The sequence below is a fragment of the Triplophysa rosa genome, linkage group LG18 (assembly GCF_024868665.1).
Source record: "Triplophysa rosa linkage group LG18, Trosa_1v2, whole genome shotgun sequence".
In the NCBI taxonomy this organism is placed as follows: domain Eukaryota; kingdom Metazoa; phylum Chordata; class Actinopteri; order Cypriniformes; family Nemacheilidae; genus Triplophysa; species Triplophysa rosa.
Window position 1 is genome coordinate 4,461,321 of NC_079907.1, and position 27,237 is coordinate 4,488,557.

The 27,237-nt window shown below is 40.1% G+C and overlaps 1 protein-coding gene across 1 annotated transcript in view; it reads left to right on the forward strand.

Annotated features, from left to right (window-relative positions):
- The window catches only part of sdk2b (sidekick cell adhesion molecule 2b), a 267,423-nt gene that overhangs the window by 229,368 nt on the left and 10,818 nt on the right, over positions 1-27,237 (forward strand). The window contains 28 exon segments of the mRNA XM_057358318.1: positions 116-256; positions 781-962; positions 1,643-1,758; positions 4,347-4,542; positions 4,684-4,782; positions 5,122-5,313; positions 6,366-6,487; positions 6,579-6,688; positions 6,869-7,019; positions 7,096-7,333; positions 8,309-8,424; positions 9,387-9,576; positions 9,845-9,943; positions 10,281-10,475; positions 11,278-11,479; positions 12,101-12,204; positions 12,876-12,946; positions 13,641-13,776; positions 14,415-14,471; positions 15,281-15,382; positions 15,468-15,583; positions 16,054-16,240; positions 17,509-17,646; positions 18,842-19,051; positions 19,183-19,308; positions 21,882-22,046; positions 22,139-22,279; positions 23,451-23,589. Of these exon segments, the coding sequence (XP_057214301.1) occupies positions 116-256; positions 781-962; positions 1,643-1,758; positions 4,347-4,542; positions 4,684-4,782; positions 5,122-5,313; positions 6,366-6,487; positions 6,579-6,688; positions 6,869-7,019; positions 7,096-7,333; positions 8,309-8,424; positions 9,387-9,576; positions 9,845-9,943; positions 10,281-10,475; positions 11,278-11,479; positions 12,101-12,204; positions 12,876-12,946; positions 13,641-13,776; positions 14,415-14,471; positions 15,281-15,382; positions 15,468-15,583; positions 16,054-16,240; positions 17,509-17,646; positions 18,842-19,051; positions 19,183-19,308; positions 21,882-22,046; positions 22,139-22,279; positions 23,451-23,589 (4,041 nt within the window).

The following is a 27,237-nucleotide window of genomic DNA, read 5'->3' on the forward strand; positions in this document are numbered from 1 at the left end:
GTACACAAGCGTATCCGCTATTTATGTGTTTATCTCATCCGTCCATGACTCATTCTGAGAAATGTGAATGTCAGTGAAAGCAAATATCAACAAATACGCATCTTCTCTCCTCCAGGGTCTCTCTTCCGGAGGAGCCGCCCAGCGCACCCCCTCAGAACGTCATAGCTAGCGGTCGCACCAACCAGTCCATCATGATTCAATGGCAGCCTCCACCAGAAAGCCATCAGAACGGCATCCTGAGAGGATACGTCATCCGGTGAGACATGAGTACATCGTGTCTGAGGTCCTCTAGTAGATGTTACCCTCCTCCAAGTGTGTTTTAATAACAGTAGACTGGATTCTTTTAATTTGCACGGATTTGAGGATTGCTGTTATATTTATATCAAGGTTACTCCGAGATTTGAGCGTGTTTGTTTCGTTTCCTCCCCGTCAGTGAATTAATGACAGCGAAGTGGAGTTTTTGTTCTTGCGTGTGTTTTAATGAGAAAACCTGAGGGGCTTCTTTGGTTTTGCAAATTTAAGTAATGATGCCTGACCTTGGTTTTACATCCTCTGCATAGGATAAAAAACAGGTGAAATTTCTCATGTGGTTCTGTGTCGCCCTCTGTTGTTTGTAGACGGTAGTGCCACATGAAAAAAAATCTGACTTCTAAGAATAGATGACAGTGTGTATTTATTGATGGTTATCAAAGTCATTCAGACAGGGTTATCTGGTGTTTACTGAGGTTAGGAAATATTACTTGTTCTCACAGTAATAATGTAAACATTCTCTAATCTCAGGTATCGTCTGACCGGTCTTCCCGTGGATATTCAGTATAAAAATCTCTCTAACCCTGAAGTTACAAACCTGCTGTTGGAGGATCTCATCATCTGGACTAACTATGAGATCGAGGTGGCTGCTTATAATGGAGCTGGGCTGGGCGTTTACTGCCATAAGGTTACAGAGTGGACTCTACAGGGAGGTGAGGATTTACTGTATATCTGATGAATTCATTTAACATGCTTCCGATAGAGTAAAGCTTGTATGGTAACTACGACCTGTTTGTCTATATCTTGGGTAAAGCCAAACTTCAATTTTGATTGGATGAGCCATGTGTGAAGTCCCTTTTACTTCTTTATTCATAAAAAATATGTGACTTTAGGCACACACGATATATACTGTATGTCCCATAATTTCAAAGGTGGAGCAAAAATGAAGCTCCAAAAAGCATTTACAACCACCATTGTTATGCAAACAACATTTTACTTAAGAAGACATATTCACTCCTTGGAGTCATTTGAATATCTTTTATGATAGATGTATATGCTTTCTTGAGCATTGAGAGTCTTGAGCATGACATTTTATCAGGAAATAATTTGTCTTTGAATTTTTTTTTTTTCTTGGTTAACTTTTTTAAGCTAATGAAATGCATTATTACGCATTTATGAATGCATTATTATTCATTTCATAAATGTAACTATTTATTGTACTTTAGTGTGTTTTATTATATTGCTATAGTTTCATCTTGCTTTAATTTCCGGCAAAAGAGCTAGCCAGCATTGCTCACTTTTTTAAGTTTAGCAGCCCAAGTCTGTTGCTATAAAAAGAAGTCTCATCTCCTTCGGTCTCCATCTTCCTTTTTCCATTTCACCTGTCAATCAGTTCCCACCATCGCTCCAGGCAATGTGAAGGCAGAGCCCGTCAACTCCACCACAATCCGGTTCACCTGGACAGCCCCGAACCCGCAGTTCATCAACGGTATCAACCAGGGCTACAAGGTAAACGCTGAAAGAATAAGAATGATGTGAATGACTCGAAATGTGCAGCTTTGTCTGATGTGTAGACGTAATTGCAAGTGAAACAGCAAAATGAAGTGCAGAATGATGGTCATTTCCATTTGGGCGAAAGTGAGATACTGTGAACATTTAAAGCCTTGGTCTTTCAAGTGCAAATTTTGTCAGTGTTTTGAAAAATTAGTGTAAAAATTTCATTAAAGAAACACTTCACCCAAAAATGAAAAATCTGTCATCATACTCACCCTCGAGTTGTTCCAAATCGGTGTACATTTCTTTGTTCTGATAAACAAAGAGAAAGATATTTGGAAGAATGCTTGTAACCAAGCAGTTCTTGGCCACCGTTGACTACCATCGTAGGAAAAATAGCGTCAGCTATAAATTTCTTTGTTCTGTTGAACACAAAAGAAGACATTTTGAAGAATGTTGGAATACAAGCATTTTTCCAAATGTCTTTCTCTGTGTTCATCAGAACTGACAAAATGTAACTCGAGGCTGGAATACATTACAAGACTTTTAAAATCTGAACAGATTTTTTAAAAACTAGACATCATACACTTGCAGACTTTTTGAACATTTGCATAGAAAACAATGCATGATAAAGACTGGCGCAGACTTTCTGCAACAACTCCAGACTGAAAATCTGGGCAAAAATCTGCGCAAAAGTCTTGTGTATTCCAGCCATAAGTGACGAAGAATTTTCATTTTTGGGTCAACTGTCCCTTTAAGGCTAACATCAAAGTTAAAACCTGGAAACTTAAAATTGGGTTTTCGTTGGGAGGTTTAGAACCGAGACAGTTATTTTGAGGTTTTTGGGTGTGTTTTTTATCTACATTTATTCATTTAGCAGGCTCCAACATTTTACATTTTGTCAAAGGAGCCAATACGCCACAAAGCTATGCGAATTTAGAAGAATTTAGACTCCTTTACAGACATTTTTACGCTTTTGCCGAGAGAAAAGAAATTGATCCGCCCGTCACGTTATTTATATCCAGAAAAAATACTTCAGGACAATTAGAAAATGGAGGAAGTCAGCCTGACACATTAGTCGTAATGGTTTATTAAGCTGGTTTAGACTCACTTCCAGATTGCAGCATCTTAGATTGGTGGGAAAATCAGAAAGCAGGCGCTTTGTTTTCTCTGTGGGCCTCTTCTGGAACATTCTTCTCTCATTCCCTATTTAATGCCCTCAGAGGAGAGTTTTCAGCGTCTATAAACTTTGAAATGCCAATAGTACGGGAACAAGCGAGAAAACCAGTGACAGTTGAGTTGTTCTCGGGGGGACGATACACATAGAATGAATTGCGTACCCTGATAGCGCTGTTTATTCAAAACCATTGTTCGCTTTGTTTTAGCATCCAAGTCACTGAAGAAATTATGCAAATTGGGTAATGGCGCAAAAGCGGCCACAAAATTAGCGATTTGCACGAGGCTCGTCCATGGCTTTCACGTCTGTTCTGTGATGTGTTGTGGAGGGTGAACACCCGGGAACGTCGCGTGGGATCACTAAACACATCTTCGGTATAGATAGTGGGGTCCATCTCTATTTTGTTCCTGTACGTGTCTCAATTCAGATCCCGATATCTGAATCATCTCTTTAACATGCCGAAAGGCTACACGGCGCATCTGGATATGTGCCCTGAACATCCCTCATCTCCATCATTTAATTATGATGATGAATTACCGCCGCACTAGGGAATGTACACAAACATGTTTTTTAAATAAACCTCTGTTTACCTCCAGCTTTCTGTGGGCGGTAAAAGCAGCACATTAACCGCACCAGGCAGCGCCGATGTCTGAATCTCAATCATCCTGTAATAAGCATCATTTACGCAGAAAGAATGAAAATGACTTGATTTAAATATTCAGGTTGAAGTGCTGTGTTTTGTGCTGAAATGCCGTGCGATAAGAGGCGTAAGCATTTAGTAAATTCACCCTACAGGGTTTTATTTATTTATTTAGTTGTCATTCCAGATTTTCCTAAGTGTGTCATTTTGTGAAGTAACTGTTTATATTCTTCTTTTGTACTATTTCCCTTGTCTCTCATTGGTCAGGCAAATGGGCCCAAACCCACACAATTGATTGAGACAAAAAAATATTTTGAAATTTCTCATCATATGAATACCTTATGAATAGGATATAAGATTATGAAGTTTGTAAAGCTTTTTGAAGTAACAGAACTAGAGTTATTATCTTGTTTTTAGTTTTATTGCAGTTTTATTCATATTTTAAAATAAAAGCTTTTATTTTTAGCTTTTTCGTTTTTTTATTTTTGTCAAATTTTTTCTTTTTTTAAATATTGTTATGCTTTGTCATTTTATTTTTATGTTTTTATGTTGCCATATAAGATTAATGTATAAAATTATTTCTGTGGCAACTTTTCAATTTTTTGTTTACTTTAAGTTTTTAGGCCAACATTTTAGTTGAGTTCAATAAACAGAAACGTTTTCAAAGTTTCCATTTTAGTAAACTGTATTAACCTTGTGTAGAACACACACACCAAAACTGAAATTATTATATTATTATTATTAATGTTCTGTAACTTTTTCGTTCTGTATTTTTTTATTTATTAGCTGTTGGCATGGGAGCCTGGAAAGGAGGATGAAATGAAGATAGTGACAGTCCGGCCGAACTTCCAGGACACCGTGCACGTGGGCCACATCACAGGCTTGAAGAAATTCTCTGACTATTACACCTCCGTTCTCTGCTTCACTACACCGGGAGATGGACCCCGCAGTCCTCCACGACGAGTGCGCACACATGAAGACAGTGCGTGATCAAATACACACTTTACAATATACTTAGTTGGGAGCAAGAAATCATGTGACACCTGTTTAATAGACACCACACTGTAAACTACACCTGCAATGTAGGTTTTTTGAAGGTCTCATCTCTGTCATTTATTTTTAGCCCCTGGTGCTGTGGGTCACCTGAGCTTCACTGAAATTCTGGACACGTCTCTTAAAGTCAGCTGGAGAGAACCGAATGAGAAGAACGGAGTTCTGACTGGTGAGTAGTTCTCAGGTCCTGGTGACTCCAGGAACCTTAACCTTAATAGTTCACCCAAAAATAAACTTCTCACATCTATTATTCACCGCCATGTCATTCAAAACCTGTATTTGACTCTTTCTTCTGTGAAACACAAAGAAGATATTTTGAGAAATGTCTCAGTGGTTTTGTGTCCATACAATGGAAGTCAACAAGGTCCAGTGTTGTTGTCTTCAAAATATCTTCTTTTGTGCTTTGCAGAAGAAAGTCATACAGGTTTAAAATGACAGTACATGGCCCATCCCCAAAAATTGTTGAACAGTGCATTTATTAATCCTATGATTTATATTTGTCTCCTAGGTTATCGTATATCGTGGGAAGAGTATAACCGCACTAATACACGGGTCACGCACTACTTGCCTAATGTTACTCTGGAATACAGAGTAACTGGACTGACAGCCCTCACCACATACACCATAGAAGTGGCCGGAATGACCTCCAAGGGTCAAGGTCAGCTGTCTTCTTCAACCATCTCCTCGGGCGTACCACCAGGTAAAGGCTTAAAGTCAAACACACTCACTAACACATTCTCCTCCAGACCACCGGTTTAAGTGCTCCCATTAAAAGCACATGGGAGGGTTATAAAGTTAAACGTCCGAGCTCTGGTTATTACACAAACACTTGCGTACAGAGTCACAGAGTAACTAACAGGAGTGGAGACCGGACAGCGTGGAGCTCACCATAATGACTCCCACAGCTGTGATCGTTCCTGCTTTATCGCTTCATTAGACAACGTACGGCTTCCAGACTCGGACCGTGAGCTCACTGCGCACATTCAGAAGTAAACGTAAGATGCATGAATCCAGAACGGTTATGCAGAGCCTGCTGTCTAAAGCCATATACTGCGTTTTAGTGGAGACATACTGTATGTCATCATATGATAATAAACAGTAATAAGCTGTTACTGTGGATTTGTACCATTGAATGCTTTTACCCAGATTTTTTTTGTAGTGATTTTTAAATGTGCTTCCTAAAGCTGTGACCTAAAACACGTTAGCAGCTGCATAGAAACATCTGGGAAGCCACCCGGAACACCCTAACAACAACATTTTCTTGTTCTCATATGAAGTCTCATAAAAATGTTATCAAATAAGGAAAATAACAATTATTTTTTAAGAAAATCCGACCTAAAATGGGGACCACAACACAGCATTCATTTCTTTCTTTTTTATTTTTAAAATAATTTAAACGATGAAATTTACACCCTGAATGCACTTTAAATCAATGCCAGATGCATAAATATATTTCTTTCCTACCCAGAATGTATATATATATTCAGCACTAAATTGTTTATTTATAATTTATTTTACACGAAATCTGACCTAAAGGGGGCGCCATAACACTAAAAAGGTTCATTTCTATAACGTTTAATTAAAACATAATTAAAAATGATAAAATGCACACCCTAAATGCACTGCAAGTGAATGCCAAATGAATCAATATATTGTTTCCTACCCAGGAAAAAATGATCCAGCACTAAACTAAACTAAAATGTTGATTTATATTTTATACACATTATAGCACATTTCTCTCTCCTGATACAGAGCTTCCCGGCCCTCCCACAAACCTGGCCATCTCAAACATTGGCCCTCGAACAGTAACCCTGCAGTTTAAGCCGGGCTATGACGGCAAGACCTCAATTTCTCGCTGGCAGGTGGAGGCCCAGGTGGGTCACCCTTTTTCCACGGGAGCGTAATCTTTAAGCCGAGTAGATCTTTTCTGAAACGCTCACATGAGTCTTTCCTCACCTGCTCTAGGTCGGTGTTGTAGGAGAGAATGAAGATTGGCTGATGGTCCATCAGAGGGCCAATGAGCCTGACGCACGGTCTCTGGAGGTCTCCGGCCTCAACCCCTATACATTCTATAGGTAACATCTATGCACCCTATCAGAAATGTGTCTACTTTTGCACTATACAGTAACATAAATGACTTTTTACTGAATTAACTATATTCCTCTTCTAAAATGCCTCTAAAAATGCAGACATTTTCTCTTCATTCTGTTCTGTTTACTTATCATATCCAGTGATGTACGGGCTTGTATTTGCAGGTTTCGTATGCGTCAGGTCAACATAGTGGGCACCAGTCCACCCAGCCAACCTTCCAGAAAGATCCAAACCCTGCAAGCTCCTCCTGATATGGCCCCGGCCAACGTCACCCTGCGAACTTCCAGCGAGACAAGCCTTTGGCTCAGATGGGTGGTATGTTAAAGAAAGCCCACTCTATATGACGGACACAAATTCAATACACATGACTTTTTTACGTTTATTTTCTCAGCCACTTCCTGAGTGGGAGTACAACGGGAACCCTGATTCGGTGGGTTACCGTGTGCAGTACAGCAGGACTGGAGCTCCGTCTAAAGCGTTGCTGCATGTTATAGCCGACCGTTTGGAGAGAGAGTTCACCATCGAAGACCTGGAGGAGTGGACCGAGTATGAGGTCAGAGTTCAGGCCATTAACGGCATCGGAGCAGGACCCTGGAGTCAGCCCGTGCGCGGAAGAACCCGTGAATCTGGTAAAGAAGAGGACATTGTATACATTTATATATTTATATTAGCCTAACTTAAAGGGATAGTTCACATCAAAATGAAAAATCGTTTACTGCAAAGACACAAAACCCATACAATATCTCAAAGATACATTTCTCAAAATATCTTCTTTTGTTCTGCAGAAGAAAGATTCACACAGGTTTTGAACGACATGATGGTGAATAAATGATGACAGATTTTTTTGTATACTATCCCTTTAACTAGTTTTACGGTGCCAAGCAGCATGAAGATCAAAGATATGTCTGTGAATAAATAATTGCATTTAGTGCACTTGTAAATTGGCTATATTACAACATCCCTTCAATGTGGTTTACTATAATTAAAATCATATTTTTGGACCGTATCTGTTTCTTATTGAACATAAAATACCTTGCATTGTTCACACATGTGCAGTTCGGTCTTAAATCATTTGGCTTATACAGTACGTGGGCACAGGATTTCCTGTTTATACAAACTTAAATGGGCACAGATCTGTGTTTGGGGGGGGAGGTCTTTTCATTCATCTTGTGTGTTGAATGAGAAGTAAAACCTGACTTCCTCTAGACCACCTCTACTTCTCCCTCTTTACCTCCGTCCGCTCCACTGGATCTCCGTGGTGACCAGATTTCGGAGAGGCGGGCTTGAGATGAATAACCGTGTGTTGAGGAAATTGGTAACACATGGGGCCGTATGCATGACTCCCCCGTTTTTCTTTAGCCAAACAGACTTCTACAATCCAGCAAACAATGTCTGGGGATTAGTGCCAGAGTACGATTCACAGAGTTACTGTCCCCAAAATAGTGAAAATAAGTGCTTTTGTGATGTGTGTCCAGCAATCAGCGCACACTTCATCTCTCTTTATGTTTCACATTCATACACACAATTATAAATGTAACACACATGTTTAACTACACGGAGAGCTTTGAAGGCCATTCTTTGTCTCTCTTTCTCTTTGAATGCAGTCCCTTCCTGTGGCCCCACCAATGTCTCCGCATTTGCCACCACCTCCAGCAGCATCCTGGTTCGCTGGTTTGAAGTTCCCGAACCTGACCGGAATGGACTCATCCTGGGCTATAAGGTCTGTGAAGACCCTCGAGTGACATCACAAGTTTTTTTATTTACGATTAATATTAAATCAAAAATGACTCTGTTTAAGCCACAGGTATAGTCCGTCTGCACACCCTGTCCGCACACAGCCCAAATTTTGAGACCGCGCGAGAAAATGTTAAGAGCTCAATAGGTGGCAAACACACAGAGAAAGTTGTCTGCAGTTGTCGAAGAAGACCAACACGACGAAGTGGAGGAGACAAAACGCTACAACACAGAGTTTGAGTACAATGGAGAACGAATTCGATGAGGGTTTGTGTGAGGAGATTCGAAAATATCCGCATTTATATAATTCAAGTTTATGAGAGTATAAAGATGTGTTCAGGGCGGCTAATTGTTATCTCTGTCGTCTGCAATGGTGGAGCCACACTTCTATCATTAATTTGCAGTAGGCCTGTGAATAACGCAGCTCAGTGCTGCCCTCTGACGGTCTGGTGGAGTATACATACTCATTTGTACTGCGCATGTGTCGGACTCGTCCGTCCGCGCGTATTCGAGATTGAGAATGCGCAGGAAGCTGTGCGGACGCGTTTGTTCGCGAGACGGACGCGGAAAGTCAAGTATACCCCGCGCCTTTACTCTGGGAATATACTGTGTATACGTGGTCTCATTGTAAACCATTCATCTTAAAGTTTTTCTTATTTTTATCAAAATTATAATGACTTGCTTCCCATCAAGAATGACTTTTCTCTCCGTTGATGTGCTCAACATCATGGGGGTGGGAGAAAAAAATATTAACCAATGACAGCATGGGTTAAAACGTAACGGTTCGGTCAAACCCAATAAATAACATCAAGTCCCAGCCTATACTGTTTTCTGCTAAATGTTCTGTTTACCTCAAAAATGTGCCACATTAGAAAAGTTAAAGGACATGTATTTAGGTGATTTTTAAAATGTCTCATTTACCCTTCACTCTCTACCCTTCTCTCTTAGGTTGTGTATAAAGAGAAGGACTCTGATTCTCCTCTTCAGTTCTGGCCGGTTGAAGGGAACGGCAGTCATAGTGTTCAGCTGACCGCACTGGGGAAGTACGTTCTGTATGAGATCCAGGTTCTCGCCTTCACTCGTATCGGAGACGGCCGGCCTAGCTCCCCTCCGATCCTGGAGCGCACCCTGGATGATGGTGAGCCTGCTAGCACATTCACATCAGATAGGTTTTTACACGTGTCATGTTCATCATTTTTAGAGATGAGATGCAAAACCCTCTAAACGCTTCTGAAATTCTAAATGTAGAAGCCTGATGAAAAACGCTAATTTAAATGAATGGTCGTCTGACGGATTTTGAGGGTTTTGCATATGAACTCTTCATTTATACAGCACAAACTACAGAACAGCTTTGTGTGTGTGCGACTGAAAAAAGTGTATGTAGAATATGTGATGTTGTATTTTAGTTCCCGGGCCGCCCGTCGTCATTCTTTTTCCTGAAGTGAGGACCACATCGGTGCGACTTATCTGGCAACCCCCCTCTCAACCCAACGGCATCATTCTGGGTACATGAGTTTGTTTGCTTGTTTTCATTTGTTTGTTTCTGTCCGTGATTATCAGTAACACTGATATGCCTTCTTTTATTTTGGAAAACGCCATCTTAAAGTTTTACTTTTACCAATTTAAAGCTCATTTTTTTGGATTGGTGCCGTGACTCGATTGCTTGCTCTCTTAAAGACTAAAATAGTTTTGCTTTAGTTCATTAGCTTGTGTTTCCTCCAGTCATGCAACAAGGCAAACGGGTTATGTTATCCGTTCCTTAACACAAAAAACTGTTTTGATTTCCTGAAAGAAAATCACATCCTGTTTTGAGTTCTGTGATGTCATTGGTTTCCTCTCTAGCCTATCAGATCACGTACCGCCTGAACTCCACCAATAGCAATACGGCCACGTTTGACGTGTTGAACTCCAGCGCACGGCAGTATACGGTGACCGGACTGAGGCCGGAATCCGTCTACGTGTTTCGCATCAGAGCACAGACACGCAAGGGTTGGGGGGAGGCGGCGGAGGCTTTGGTGGTCACCACAGTGAAGAGAGGTAACACATGTTAGCATCACACGTCATCGTGAAAGCAGGAAAAAGCCCAAACTAAACATCAGATCAGTGTGTAGATTTACCCTCTGTTGACATGAAGCATTAAATAAATCAAAGGTCTGATGCATTTAATTTGTAAACAAATAAAAGATGACCTTGAATGCTGTGCTTTAGTGAAAGTTGATGGCACGTAATGATTGACAAGAGGCTCCTAATACAATTACTTGCAGTCTCTGAGAGCATCACAAGTAATATTTGCTTTGTACAAAGGATGTGATTGTTCAGTGAAAAAATAAGATTTAGTATCTAGCGTTTTTGCTTGTTTTCCAGTACAAATATCGAAATATTTGATTGAGAAGCAGAATGCATTAATATATTAGGTCTTATATCCGAAGAATGTGTATGCTTAAAACAAGAAAAATATCTTAAGTGAATTAAGAAAAATAAACTTAATTCAAATGGAGAACAAGATTGTTTTTCTTAACCCACTGGCAGATTTTTTCCCTTGTTTTTATGATTATTTTAGAAATCAAGACTCAAGAAGTGAGCCATATCTTAAGCTTCTCAAGTAAATATATTCTGATTTAAGAACAGTTACAGTACATATTTTTACCGGAAGACAAAGCCAAAATACTGAGCAAGAAATTCCGTTTTTGCGGTGTGGACACCAAGATCCATGTTTCTATATGGGTCAATCTCTCAGAGGGTCAAAACTTTTGCTTGTAAAATACAAAATACATTTTCTTATTTAATTGTAAATTCCGTTGGAAATGGGTTTTACAGTTGTTTGACCTTTGACCCCCAGCTCGACCCCAACCCACCAGCCGTCCCACAGTGCCTCAGGAGAACGTACAGGCGCGCAGCGTGCTGCTGGTGTGGGAACCAGGCAGTGACGGTTTATCACCTGTGCGCTACTACACAGTTCAGGTCAGAGAGCTGCCCCAGAAGAACTGGACGGTCCATTCTGCATCCGTCAGCCATGAGTCCAGTTCCTACATCGTGGACAGGTACAACAAAGACATCAGTAGAAATGTCCTGTGTGATTGAACAAAAGACATTTAAAGGCCCAGAACAAATTCATAGCAACTAAGTTTCATATACAGCGGTGGGAAATATTAAGAGACTAATTTACTATTGATGTAAAATGATCATTTTTTGCTTCATTCTGTGAATAAAAATATTGTTTCTATTTGCATTTATTTTCGGAAAATGAAAACTGGAGAAACAGGTCAAAATAACAGAAAAGATGCTCTGTATTTTTTAAGACCTCAAATTCGGCAAAGAAGACAAGTTAATATTCACTTTCAAGCAATACAACAGTAATATTTGGAAATTTAGGAAAACTTCAAAGATGATTTTTTATGTGATAACCTTTTTATTTTTATCACAGTTTTTACTTGTCATGCTGTTAGTCTTTCACGTTGCTGTTGTCTTTCATTCCTGAGGTTTAACTTTAGTGAAATTCAACAGACACTGGACTGAATACATGAATACATATACATCAAGAAATGTTCATTAAATGAAAATTAGGAATGGTCTCTTATTTTTTTCTGCTGCTGTATATTGATGTATTTGACTCTGAAGAGTGTGTTAAATGATTTTTTAAGTTCTGTGTTTTTGTGTTTCAGACTGAAGCCGTTTACTTCATATCAATTCAGGGTAAAAGCTACAAATGATATTGGAGACAGTGACTACAGTGATGAGAGTGAAGCCATCACTACGTTACAGGATGGTAAGAACATAAATCATGTCCTATTTCACGGTAATATGAAAAATTATAACAGATTTTCAATAACAACATGTGCCTTTTCAAAAAAGGCATTCAAGCACAATACATTTTCTTTTAACAAGTATCATGAGTCGTGTATATGTGAATATCAAAACCATTACAAACTGAGTCATTGACTACTGTGTTTGTTTATATTGTGTCTGCATCATTACACACACACAGGCAGGCTTACCTACCACTATAAAGCCAATTCATTCTGTATATGATCTCATGAATTGACCATTATACAGCACATAGATTCTATTCTGCCTTTGTAAGAGAAAGCTGTTTTATGTCCACAATAGCAGCCAAGCTTTTACAGCAAACCCAGGTGACGCTATTGTATCCCAGCGATGATGTCATTGCTGGAGGCAGTGGAGAAGATGAGGTCATACAGTATCTCTGGTTGCTATGAGACTCATTTGTACTGCTGCAACTTTAGTAGGGAGACAGGCCTGTGCATAATGCCCAACGCAACAAATCACCCTGTGAGACAGACTTGGCGGGTTTAGCGATGAAGGCTTTTGAGTGTTTATGTAGCATAAGACATTGTAACTAAAGCGACAAAATAGATGGCAAAGACCCAACTCCTGTATATATCTGTCCCCTTCATGTGTACTTGTTTCTCTCTCCAGCACCAGATGAAGCTCCTTCTATCCTCTCTGTCACGCCACACACGACAACCTCAGTTCTGATTTGCTGGCAGGTAAGGGGGCGGGATTTTGCTCTTCGTTTCTTGTCATACATCCCACCAGACGAACCTATCAATCATCTGCTTGTAATAACAGAGCAAGAGGACGAAGCATCTTTGTTAAACACATGCTCTCAGAGTCACCCCTGAATTACAGTTCGACAGGCGCCAGGTTCAGGGTTTTGTCTATGGAGGTGGAAAACGGGCGAGAGAACGGGTTCCTCCCCTTGAACGCTTTCATTCATGCTTTATTAGGGGGATTTCTCTGGCTTGCTTGAACGATCATAAAACTTTAGAATTTGTGAAAGACTGGTTTGTTTGACTGTTTAGGTTTGTCGGTGCATGCATCCAAATCAAAGACATTTTCCCTTTGGCTTTGGCAACATACGTCTAGGGATTTTACCTCAAAATTGTAGATGCTGTTGATGCTAAGGCATCACAAAGTGTGATTTAATCCCATCCACAAATCACACAGCAAAGCTTAAAGGTCATAACAAATTTTTGCCTTGTTTCTCCTTAAAACTGTGAACAATAAGTTTGTTTTCGAATTCTGACATGAACATTGGCTCAACCTGTGGCATGGGGTTTTGGGTGGGAAGGTGTTTTCTTTTTGTGCCAATGGCAGATGCACACGTGATACACTTGACTTCACCTTTGATGACAATGTTGATGATGTGGTGATGACATTTGCATATCCTGTCGTTCTCAGCCCCCACCCGAGGAGAAGATAAACGGGATTCTGCTGGGCTTCCGTATCCGGTACCGGGAGCTTCTTTACGACCGGCTCCGGAGTTTCAGTGTCCACCCCATCAGCAGTGCTTCAGCCGGATGGGCAGAACTCACCTGTAAGCAGAACAACATACACTTGATGTGTACTATGAACTTTTGGAAAATCAAAGCGTGCAACATAATTGCGTGCTTTGAAAGCCTTTGTTATATACTTTTAATTTCAAGAATAAAATCATGTATAACTAATGAGATGACTAATAAATAATAGCATACTTAGACTAATAAATTAATGTATTTCCATAATTCATTGTTTTTAATATCACTTATATATCATTTATAATATACGTCGTATATATTATAATGTATTATATATAATAATAATATAATATCATATAAAGTATAATATATAAGATATTTGAATAAAAGCGTGTAGCCAAATGCGTGTAAATTGAATAGATTTTTATATAAAGTAAAGTTTTAAGCCGCCACCACCAGCTTTGTTGTTTTAGCGTGCTGTTTTAATGTCCATCCATATGTATTTGTCTGCCTTTTTATTAAGTTACAAACAGAAAATATAAGAAATATGTACAAAAATGAGAATTGAAACAATTTTCAGAACAGAATTTGTTCTATTTTCTAATCTAATACTTTTTAGTTTTAGGTTCTATATTTAGTTTTTCTGTACAATTGAAAGTATTTTATACTTTTTTAAACGATTCATCCTCATTATTGTCTTCTTCTTGCTCTCCCGCAGCTCCGTACAGCATGCGAAACATCAGTGATTCATCTCTCGCTCAGTATGAGCTGGACAGTAAGTCACTTCCTTTTTCTTCATACAGTTTCATTCTCAGTCCATAAAACTTGACTGGCAATGACAGGCAAAGCCTTTCCTAAGAGTTGATAATGCGCAGTGTCTATGACCCCTGTGTTTTGACTATCTGCTATCAGCGAGCGTGTTCTCACCTCGCTGCTCAAGGCTGAGAAGAACAGCAGAAATACATGTAAAGGGTCATAATGCAGGTTGAAAATTATGACAAACAACTGCAACTTTCATTAAGTTTATTATTAAGGTTAAAAGTGTTTTTTTCTTCTTTTCAGTCCATTTCACCAGTGAGTGCGATTGTTTTAGGTGTGCATCTACAGTAGTGCTTCAGACTCCTCCTCTTTCATGCAATCTCCTCCCTCTCCCCACCCCTCTACCCTCCCACTTTGCTATGTCTCTTTTCAAAACCGTTTTTATTGGGAGGTGTGAAGAACCGTTGCTGAAATAGGGGTTTTCGTGATATCTCAAAACCTCAGTCTGGTTCTGTCTGGTTTCTCTCGGCTGTTGACGGTTATAGGAAGAGCAGTCGAGTTCAGATAAAGATAACCAGACTGACTCATCTCCTTATTTTACTCTATCCCCAAACTGTTTTACACAATTCCTATGGTTCACGAACCAAAAATGAACCACACAAATGAACTAATATTTAACAAATAAATATTTTAGTCTTTTCTAGATTGCAATTGACAGTAATTTACAAAACATTCAAATAACTATTGAGCAAAATGTGCAAGAGAGGTGTGTTGTGTTATAATTTGCCAGGAAATATTTATGAAGTTTCATGTGTTTCTTTGTAGATCTAATGAAACACAAGCGCTATGAAATCAGAATGAGCGTGTACAACGCTGTGGGTGAGGGTCCAACCAGTTCACCGCAGGAAGTCTTTGTGGGTGAAGCAGGTAAATCTTTTAGGAACTACTCTTTGTTTATAAATCGCCTTCATGTCAATTTCTCTCTGTTTGAATTTTTAAATCCCTCCCACAGTTCCAACTGCCCCGCCTCAAAACGTAGTTATCCAATCAGCTACAGCAACACAATTTGATGTGACGTGGGACCCGCCTCCTCTGGAGACCCAGAATGGAGATATTCAGGGTTATAAGGTCAGAGTCTGATGAAAAAAAAGTTTTAAATGTCAATTTGGTGCATATTTTCTGATGTTTACCTTTGTGTATTTTTATAATTATGCATACTGTTTATTTTTGTACATACGCTTAGGGATAGTTCACCCAAAAATCAAAAAAGCGTCATCATATATTCACCCCACTGTCATTCAAAACCTGTATGTCTCTTTCCTTTGTGTAACACAAAAGAAGATATTTTGAGAAATGTCTCAGTGGTTTTGTGTCCATGAAATGGGGGCCAATGTAGTTTGGTTACCATAATTCTTCAAAATATCTTCTTTTGCGTTCTGCGGAAGATAGGAAGTCATACAGGTTTGAAATGACACGAGGGTGGGTAAATGATGAAAGAATTTTCCTTTTTTGATGACCTATCCCTTTAAGTGATTGACTGGGGGAGATGTGGGTTCGAAACACTAATACGAGCGGGATTTATTTGTTTACCTCTGCAGATCTTCTTTTGGGAATATCAACGTAAAAACGAGACGGAGAAACTCCGCACTCTCTTCCTGCCCGAGGGAATCGTGAAGCTCAAGAATCTAACGGGTTACACCACTTACATGATCAGCATTGCTGCTTTCAATGCAGCTGGGGACGGCCCTCGCAGCCCCCCGACTAGAGCACGAACGCAACAAGCTGGTGAGGAACCTTTAGGCAGTTGTCTTCTTATCTGTTCCTTTCAAGGTCTTCGTGTATATCAGCATAGATAAGACGAAAACGCCGGTTCCAGCTCTTGTGTTAGGAACATGATATACTGTACCGAGAACTGGACGGCCATTATCATGGTGTTCCATTACTGTGATAACTAAGCTAAGATAACTGTCATTTGTGGATTTTAACTTGTTAGATGTTGCAGTCCATAGTATTTCAGATCTAGTGAGACCACCTAGAGTGTACAATCTATGAGTAACATCAAAACAGCACAAAAGCAGTGTCTGCATTTTGGAAAGTCTATATTTATTTCAAGTAACACGGGCAAGTTTTCCCAATTGATATTATAGGGGTACCCCACTCAAAAATGAAAATTCGGTCATCATTTACTCGCCCTCAAGTTGTTCCAAACCTGTATAGATTTATGTGTTCTGATGAACACAAAGAAAGATATTTTGGAAAATGTCCATTGACTACCGTAGTAGGAAAAAATTAAAGTATAATTTTTTTGTTCTGTCGAACACAAAGGAAGATATTTTGAAGAATTTAGGAAAGCAAGAAGTTCTGGGGCACCTTTGACTACCATTTTAATTTTGTTTACCATGGTACTCAGTGGTGCCCCAGAAATCTCAGTTGGAACATTCTTCCAGATATCTTTCTTGGTGTTCAACCAAACAAAGAAATTTATACAGGTTTGGAACAACTAGACAGTGAGTAACTCATGACAGAATTTTCACTTTTAAGTGAACTATCCCTTTAAATAGAATACGGTGCTGAGCTGAAACAGTCGTAAAGACTTAAATGTCTTAAAGACGTCAATTGTTTTACTGTAAACACAGTCGGTCAGAGGTTTGGAATGATGGAAACTGTTTGAAATGATTTATTTGTCCAAACATTTCTGGAATGGGAGCCATTGCCAAGATACATCACAAAACCCAATAAGTTACTTTTTCCTCCCATGGTTTGAAAAAAGCTATTTCAGAAAGCCGTGACTGAAAATGATTTTGCCTCATGCTGTACAGCTGATCTAAGAAGTACAGACGGTACAAAAAAAATCTACGTTGGTTCAACACTAACTGACACCATCGTTTTTCTATGCAGTATGTGATGTCTGTACCTATTTGATCCAAAATAAAATACAGGAAGTAATAGAGCTGTTTTAAGTTCCCAGATTGAAAGTGAATTTCAGGAGAGACAGACAGGCAGCTTCAATGCTGTCTTTATCATTATCTCTGATCACTGTTTTCCTCTTTCAGCTCCCAGTGCACCCAGTTTCATCCATTTCAGCGAGCTCACCACCACCTCTGTCAACGTCTCCTGGGGCGAGCCGGTTTTTCCCAATGGCATCATCGACGGCTACAGACTCATCTACGAGCCCTGCATGCCTGTTGATGGTCAGTGTTTCTCTCGTTTTCACTGTGGTAGAATAAATTATATGATGGTTAAAGACCATCGGTTACCTGTTGGTGAACAACATTTCGATTATTTTGTTAGATTTGTTCATAGGTTCCATTCATTAGTTCAACTACTAGTACTACAAGATAAATACATTTCATACATTTGATTCACACGGCTAGTTATTAACAGAATAGTGTGTGAATGTGTGTTTATATGTGCTGGGTGTACATTTGCGGGGTGTAAAAGGGCACACAAGGTCCTCCTATTCATATTTAGAAAGACAATGTTACAAATCAATCAGGACCCAAAATTTACTTTTTACCCAAAGTGGGTGAACTAAAAAATTCACACATCACAAATATTTATGTTTCGTCGCATCTTTACACATAATCGGTTACGTTGATCGTTCCAGCCCTATTCTTATTAAAGTTACCTTGCCAATCATTCATTTACATTTATGCATTTGGCAATTGCTTTTATCCAAAGCATCTTACAGTGCATTGAATGTCCTATGCATTTAATAAATTAAAGTGTTTCCATTACCAGTGTTGGGTGTAACTAGTTACTAAGTAATTAGTTACTGTAATGTAATTAATTTTCCCTTGAAAAAGTAAAGTAAGGGATTACTCTTATTTTTTCTGTAATTTAATTACATTTACTTCTGATGTAATTAAACTAAATACTTTGTGTAATATGTGTGTGTGCAGAAGAGGAATGTACATAAAAATTCAAAGTCTAACTTTAAAATCCGTGCTTTAATGTATAATTCTCACATTTGTAATAATTTGGTCAGTTAATAATACTACTTTATGTAGTTTTATATTATTTATTTGAATGAATTAAAAGAGCCGTTTCATGTCTATCCTTGAATCACTTAACTCATCCAGGTTGATGTAGGATATAGAAAGTAATTCGTAACAAGTAATTAAATACTTTTTGAAGAGAGTAACTTGTACAGTAATCTAATGACATTATCGAATGTGTAATTAGTAACTAGTAATTAATTACTTTTTCAGAGTAACTTACCCATCACTGTCCATTACCTTTGCTACTATCATGCTCTACCAGTTGAGCTACAGGAACACCAAACTGAGAGTTAGCGGAAAATAACAAGAGCTTGATGCCCTTGATGTGTGAGCGTGTACGTGTAGAGCTCTTGTTGCCTGAACTAAACGCAGTGTGTTTGTCTAGAGTCCTCAGTGGCCTGTGTCGACTGTCTTCACTCCCCCTCCCCCCCAGGCGTCAGTAAGATCGTGACGGTGGACGTGAAGGGAAACGCCCCCTTGTGGCTGAAAATCAAAGACCTGGCTGACGGCGTCACGTACAACTTCCGCATCCGCGCCAAGACCTTCACCTACGGCCCAGAAGTGGAGGCCAACATCACCACGGGACCTGGAGAAGGTTCTTCTGTAAACCAGTATCTAGACAAGAGAAAATCATTTCTTGTCATAGAAGTTTTTTGTAATAAAAAATGCGTATAGCACATCGTGACTTTAAAGTAATGAGCAATGAATTTTCTTGTTTGTGATTAGGAGCCCCAGGCCCTCCTGGTGAACCCTTCATCTCTCGATATGGCTCTGCCCTCACCATCCACTGGGCCAATGGGGATCCTGGACGGGCACCCATCACACGCTACGTCATAGAGGCCAGACCCTCAGGTGAGATCATCAGAGATGAAAATTTGGAAACGTTGAAGCTGTCGTGTCGTGGCTGTCCATAGTGATGGTGAGGGTGTTGTAGGTGTGGGCATTTTCCCATCTCCTCTTTACTGTTTCTGTCATTTCAGAGTGATAAAAAGCAGTGAAATTAAAGACAAATAGACATTTAGCGCACAGATTACTGAACTGATTTAAAATGCAGTAAAATAAAAAGTCAATATGCTTTGATTTTAAGAAGCCAGCATGAAACTCATATTTAAGGAAATCAGTAAACGCAAATCAGAGATTCAGCGTCTCAGGTTTAGTCTGCTATACAGCAGTCTACTTTTACAGCCAAACTCCCACATACAGTCTTAAACAATGAAGAGTGATTTTATACGTCTCGGCCGGGTAAAAAGTCGCTGGCGGCATCTTGTCACATGACAGAGATTTATGGATGTGATCTTTTGCAAATCAGATTACCTCCATGACTGAAGAGAAGCCCTCAGTCCCAAATGTAAGAAGAGAGAATCGTCTGGTAGAGGCGCAGATGGGATTGATTTAGAAACTGGGTGTGTATCAGAGACGTATCCCGACCGTCTTTCTATGCGGTTCGAGCACACGTGGTGGAATATTATTTGAAGGTTGCCGTAAAGAGACTGCACTGTAATGTCTATACCAGGTCTGGCATGTGTCGATCTACACAAAGCATTTCTGCAGACACTTTGGGTTCTCGGTAGTGCGTTATAAACGTTAGACGAAGCTGAAATGAATTGTGATGTATTGCCAAGATCATCCAGTGAAGATGAAACTGTGTTTAATGAGGTCTCGCCTGTGGATTATTAGTTCTGTGAGTTGCTCAATAATTTATATTAAGGGGCAGTCATGGCCTAATGGTTAGAGAGTCGGACTCGTGACCAGAAGGTCATGGTTGGATTCTCAGGGCCGGTGGGTAACGACAGAGGTGCCCTTGAGCAAGGCACCTTACCCCTACTTGCTCCCCGGGCGCTGCAGTGATAGCTGCCCACTGCTCCGGGTGTACGTGTGTTCACTACTCTCTGGATGGGTTAAATGCAGAGGTCACATTTCGGGTATGGGTCACCATATCTGACTAATAGGTCACTGTAACAAAGTTCAATGTAGGGAAGGAAGGAGGCGGGAACCGGCGAACATTTAAACAATAAACTTTAATCAAAAATAAACAAACAATAACACGGAAGTAAAAGGCCGGCAGCCACCTCACGGTCGACTGCCGGCCACACAAACATAAATAAAACTTAACATTTCCGGGCCCGGTCCTCTCTCCTCGGCAGTCCCGTCGCTCGTCCTCTTATGCTCCCTAGCTCCCCGTGAGGCATGCGGGACCGGTGCGCGTACAGCTGATAATCATTATCACTCACGCCACCGGCCCCGCCTTCCTGCCCCACGGCTCTCGTCCCGCCTTCCTCGCTACATACCCCCATCGCCCCTCACAGGCCGGGGGGTACCACCGCGCCTGTGCTTACTCCCCCCGGGGGGCCCCCCCTTGAGAGCCCCAGCGCCTGGGGGTACGCACCGACGAGACGAGAGAACGGAGCCGGGAGCACCCCGAGCGACGGGGACGAGAGAGGGGAGAGAAAAAAAAAATAGTCCGTTTCCCCGACACGCCGTCGCTCGGTCCTCAGCCAGCCGAGAGGCTCTTCCTCGCGGTGCTATGCTGTGGTGCTGGACGTTCGGTGGACGGCCCGATCCTCCTCCGCGTCCTGGCGGCCGGCGATGGCTCCTGGCTGAGGGCAGCCGGCATTCCCGCGCTCCCTCCATGGCCGCCATCCCACCTCGTCCCAGGAGCACGGCCGCGGGCTCTCCGTCCCCACCGAATCCCGTCGTTCCAGCACCACGATCTCGGGCAGCCGCTGGCGGACGCCTTCGTCCGCGCTGCCCGAACTCCTCAGCACCGCGAGGCCGCTCGGCGGCGAGGGCTCTTCGACAGCATGTCCCTCCTTCCTCCCGGGTTTCGGCACCAATGTAACAAAGTTCAATAGAAGGGAAGGAAGGAGGCGGGAACCGGCGAACATTTAAACAATAAACTTTAATCAAAAATAAACAAACAATAACACGGAAGTAAAAGGCCGGCAGCCACCTCACGGTCGACTGCCGGCCACACAAACATAAATAAAACTTTACATTTCCGGGCCCGGTCCTCTCTCCTCGGCAGTCCCGTCGCTCGTCCTCTTATGCTCCCTAGCTCCCCGTGAGGCATGCGGGACCGGTGCGCGTACAGCTGATAATCATTATCACTCACGCCACCGGCCCCGCCTTCCTGCCCCACGGCTCTCGTCCCGCCTTCCTCGCTACAGTCACTTTGACTATATCTTATTTATAAGTGAACTCCCTTAAAGGGACAGTTCACCCCAAAAAAATTGCCGTAAATTGTCATGTCGTTTAAAACCTGAATATGACTCTTGTATTTTGAAAAATGTCTCAGTGGTTTTGTGTCCATATGATAGAAGTCAACGGGTTACCGACCGATTCATAGGACATAGAGGTTATGAAATGTGTACAGTAGACCATACTGCAATGAATGACTGTGTTTTCTTTCTAAAACTAATAATCAGATGAAGGCTTATGGGACATCTTAATCAAGGACATTCCCAAGGAAGTGACATCATACACCTTCAACATGGATATCTTGAAACAGGGAATCAGCTATGACTTCCGGGTCATCGGGGTGAACGACTATGGGTACGGCTCTCCCAGCCAACCCTCCCCATCCATATCAGGTTAGTTCAAACGCTCAAGGTGGTCTTTTATTGAGGTAGACAGATGAGATGCGTCAATTCTTCTAATGATAAATGCATGTCTTCACGTCCAGCTCAAAAGGTGGCTCCATTCTATGAGGAATGGTGGTTTCTGGTGGTGGTGGCTCTGGTGGGTCTTATATTCATCCTGCTTCTAGTTTTCATTCTCATCATCAGAGGCCAAAGCAAGAAATATGCCAAAAAATCAGACTCAGGTATGGTCTGTCTGTCTGTCTTTTTGCCTGCCTGTCTGTCTATCTGTCCTTGTGTCCATTGACTGCTATATTTCTGTCTGCCTGTCTGTATATCTCTATTTGGTTGTCTGTCTCTCTGTCTAAATACATTTCTGTCTGCCTGTGTCTGATCTCTTGTAGCTGTCTATCTGTCTGGTTATCTGTCTGTCTATATGTCTGTCTGTATGACCGTCTGTCTATCTATAGTCCCTCTGTGTGTCTATATATCTGTCTGTTTGTCGGTCTGTTTGCAGCTGTCTGTTTGTCTTTTATGACTGTCTGTCTTTCTGTTTCTGACTGCTTGTTTTAGCTTTCTCTGTGTCTATTTATGTATCTGCCTGTCTGTCTATGAATCTGTCTGTCTGTCTATTTGTCTGCATCTGTCTTGTTTTACCTGTTTATATGTCTGGTTGTCTATCTTTCTGTATATCAGTCTGTCTGTCTGTCTATCAGTTTTTGTGTGTGTGTTTATATATCTGTCTGTCATGTTTGCGTCTATCTATTTGTCCGGTATATCTGTTCAGTATGTTTGTCTATCTGTCTGTATGTCTGCATCTGTCTGTTGTGTCTGTCTGTCTTAAGTGTCTTTTAGTGTTTATGTAATTTATGCTAGATCATTCATAAGTGTGTCTTGTGGATTGAAGTAGCATTATTGCAGCTGTGACATCATCAGTTTGGTATGTATGTGTGGTCAGCATTTCTGCACTGAACACACCGACCACCACAATAGCGTGGCAGGGCAGAGCGGCCATGTAGGTCACTACACACACTGAGGGAGTACGAGAGGCCTAGTTTTCTTCTCTAGCACACACACATCATTCTCATAACACCACCTCGCAGCCCAGCACTGTGTTATGTCTACAATATGTTTTCTCAAACATGTTCTGTTACTTGGTACAGTTACAGTAGCTTTATGCATTTTGAAGGAAACATTCAACCTAAAATTTTGTCATCTGACTTAGATTATGTGGTTTGTGGTGAGTTTTGTTGATCCACTTGTTATGATCAGTTCTGAAACCATTTCTATTCCAATGCAGTTAGACGTAAAGCACGTTTGACAGTTTGTTGTGATGTGGTTAAATGATCCACTGAGTTATTTATTGAAACATCACAGGCCAGAATGGTCACATACAGTATCTATATCCACATACAGGCAACAACTCAAACTGCAACGCGCTGACACATGGTGAGATGGTCAGCCTGGACGAGAGTCGCTTCCCTGCCCTGGAACTCAACAATCGACGGCTGTCCGTCAAAAATTCCTTCTGCCGCAAAAATGGTGTCTACACTAGGTGAATCTTTCTTTCTTTCTTTCTTTCTTTCTTTCTTTCTTTCTTTCTTTCTTTCTTTCTTTCTTTCTTTCTTTCTTTCTTTCTTTCTTTCTTATTCAGCTCTCTCTCATTCTTTCCATCTCTGTTCATTGCTTTTTCGTTTTTCTTTCATTGATTGCATTTTTTACCTTTAATAATCACTGCAGAGGGATTTTAGAGGTTTGCTTTTCTCAACAGATTTTCTGCTTTCTGCATTTCGCGCCAACATCACATGCTGAGTTTTACATTGTGACTGGAACACTCATATAAAAAGTCTCAATTCAATTCACTCATCGCTTTGTCTGGAAAAACAAGTTATTTTGAATGGTTAATTTGGAGTTTTGTAGTAAATCAGTGACTACGTGGTCTTATTTTTTCTTTGCATATACTGTACAGTCGTCTTTTAAACTTCCATTATGTTTCAGCCACGTGGCAGTAAAGAAGCAAAAATAGCCTTCATCCGTTTCATTCATCATGGAATTGCCAAACAACTATCTTTGTGAGACCATACTTTCCATCATAAAACTCCACGTCTTTGACGTGTCACAGGATAAGTGAAATAACAGAATCTGGATGTTGCCAAATGTCTTTCTGAAATGTAATTGTAACAAAATATGTATAATATATATTTATTTTAAAACATTCCTAGCAATGCTACATTTTAATTTATTGTCTATTAGTTTATATTATTTATTGTATCCAACTAGATCACCTACACACTAAAGTTTAATACTTATGGTTATTTTTCAGCAATGCTAGTAGTCTTCCTCGCCTTATTAGGCTAAATTCATCTGTGAATCAAACAGTATTTAACTAATAAGCTAAAATCCTTCAAAACTGTGTTTGATCGCCCTTTAAGAAGAAAACAGGTGTGTCGAGTCAATCCCATCAACAATCAGGTGGAGAAATCTGTCCCGTTATCAGTCCTTGGTTCTTATCTTCCACTTTCATTCGGCCTGGGTCACCTTGAGATGGATCAAAGGTCTCCTGGTCTTTGAGAGGATGCCAGGGCTCTTTCCTCTGGCTGGAGATTAAGGGAAATGTGTGAAAGGAATGCACAGATGAAGTTTCTGAAGTCTGTGGTGCAGTGAAAAGTAAATGAAGAACAACTCATAGAATGATCTTACAATCCCCCAACAAGGCCGGTTTAAGTTAGTTCAAGCATGCTGTTTTGCAGTTATGACCTCAATCGTTTTATGAACTACAATAGCTCATGTTACACAATATACTCAGTGTTTGAAGGACTGTCACCCTAAACCGAGATTTGAGATCTAAAACATGGTCTTTCTTCAGCATATGTCATGGCCTGTCTGCGGTTTCTCAAACAAAGCCCACTGTCAGAATAAACGTTTTGTGTACAGCGTAAAGCATTTGTTTTCTATTGACTCTTCTATTGCGGAAACTTAATGAAAGCAACTTATTGACATTTTCTGTTTTTTATTTTAGCAATGCACCAAGTTGTCTATTGAGTAAATTGTATAGTTTTGTCTTTTGTTTTGTCGACTGCAGATAGCTGACTAGGGCTGTCACAATTATTAAATAATCGTCTCATCGCAATTATTTGACATAATCGCAATTATTTCAGATAACCGCAATGATTGTAAATCCTTAGAAAACAAGGGTGATCTGCAGCATTTTACATCCGCCGTCCTTGATCTGCACTCACTGTTACTTTCAAACGACATTTCTTCATCATTTGAGTTGTATCAGATTTGTACTTTTTGTGTTTATGAGTTTTATTGAAGTGATTCCAGATTTGCTGTATCTACACAGCAAGACAACATCATCCTCGTTTCTCCATTTTGTCTGTTAAGACACTCTTTTCTGTTAAGGTCACTCTATAGGGAATGTGAGTTATTTACAGAATTTTCACATTTCTTAATGTATCTATATTTTATTAATTGATTAAATTAATTGTAATTAATTGTTATAATCGTCAAAGCCTTTAAACAGACAATTAATCGCCACAATTGCAATTATTTAATCGACGATTAATCGTTAGCCAAATTTCATCATCGTGACTGCCCAGTAGCTGACCAGGCATGTTTATAATACACACATATACTGTAACAGTCAGCACATTCTGCAGATCACACACACAATTGTACTGTCCGTACACTGGGCCCAGTGTTTGGAAACGTGACAGCAGTTAGATTTGCAGAAACAGAGGGATCTGTCTAAAGATGTATTCATTATCTGAGTGAGGTAAACACAGGGTTAGCGGTTACATCACCCTCTCCAGCTGTTCTGTCTCAGTCCTGAGTCCCACCCATAGCCAAGAAAATCAGATGCCTCAAATTCTGCTTATGTTTGCCAAGACTTTTAGTTTAGATTTTATTGTAAACTTATATGCATTTAAAAAAGGAAATGTCTGTGACCATTCTATTTACATTAAAGAGATAATTCACCTTAAAACACAAATTCTGTCATTGTTTATTTACACTCATGTCATTCAAAACTTTTTTCTGAGGAGCACAAAAGAAGATATTTTAAGAAATGTCTCTGTGGGTTTTGTGTCTACAGTATACAATGGAAATCAATAGGGGCCTGTTTTGTTTGGTTACCATCATTCTGTAAAATGTCGTCTTTTGTGTTCAGCAGAAAAATGAAAGTCATGACGAGTAAATGATGAAAGAATTTTCATTTGTAGAGTAAACAATCCATTTATTTGTATGGCTTTTTACTCGCTGTATGTTAACATTTGATTGATTTGTGTCTATTTATTTACTAAGAACATATCTGACTTAAGTTGATTCATAAATGGGATGCGAATGCAGATTCACAGTTAGCAGTGCATTTATAGAGAGAAGCACAAACAGCTTTTACACAAGCAGACATCAGCACAACACAAATGCTATGTGGACGTTGGGTTTGTTTTGGCACGATTCAGCATCAGAGGCCAGTGACAGAAAATATGTCACTGTTAAATGATTCTCAAAACTATTGGACAGCAGAATCCAATGTATTTCTAAGCTGAAAACAACATTCAGCATTTTGTTTGTGTATTTGATGTCAGAAAATACCAGAATTTATTGATCTTTCTGCTCCATTGTGCTGCGCAAGTTTAAAATGTTTCCAAATCAGTACAATGCAGCTTTGTGTATAACCTGCTCAATTGATTTTTTCAGGAAGAAAACGTGCAGACAGTAAAAGGAGATTTGTCTTTTTACAGTTGACATATAAACCAGAATTGAAAAGATATTTTTATTCCTGCTCTCCAGCGATGTGTCATGGAGGATTAATTATGCAGAAACCCCTCTGAGCTGGCATCTCACGGTGGTCTCATGATGCTCATAAAGAATCTACACTTATACAGACACACACTGTACCTCATTCACCCAACAAAGAGACAAGTGTCTCCAGTCAGAGATACTGCCAAATCGTGTGCAAAGGTTTATGCCCCCGAGTAGCCGACTAGAGTCGTTATATTTGAGTCGAATATTTGCTTCATCAACTTCATTTATTTATTACCAAAATGTTTAACTGTTCTTATTGATTGTGCCTCAATTTTTAAATATTGTACTAGAATGAATAGCTTTTTATTTATTGGCCAGGACCTTTTTTGCATTCAGATTCTTCCAAGTTTATGTGGGTATCTTAATGTTTTATTAAAGACACATGTTTGTGGGT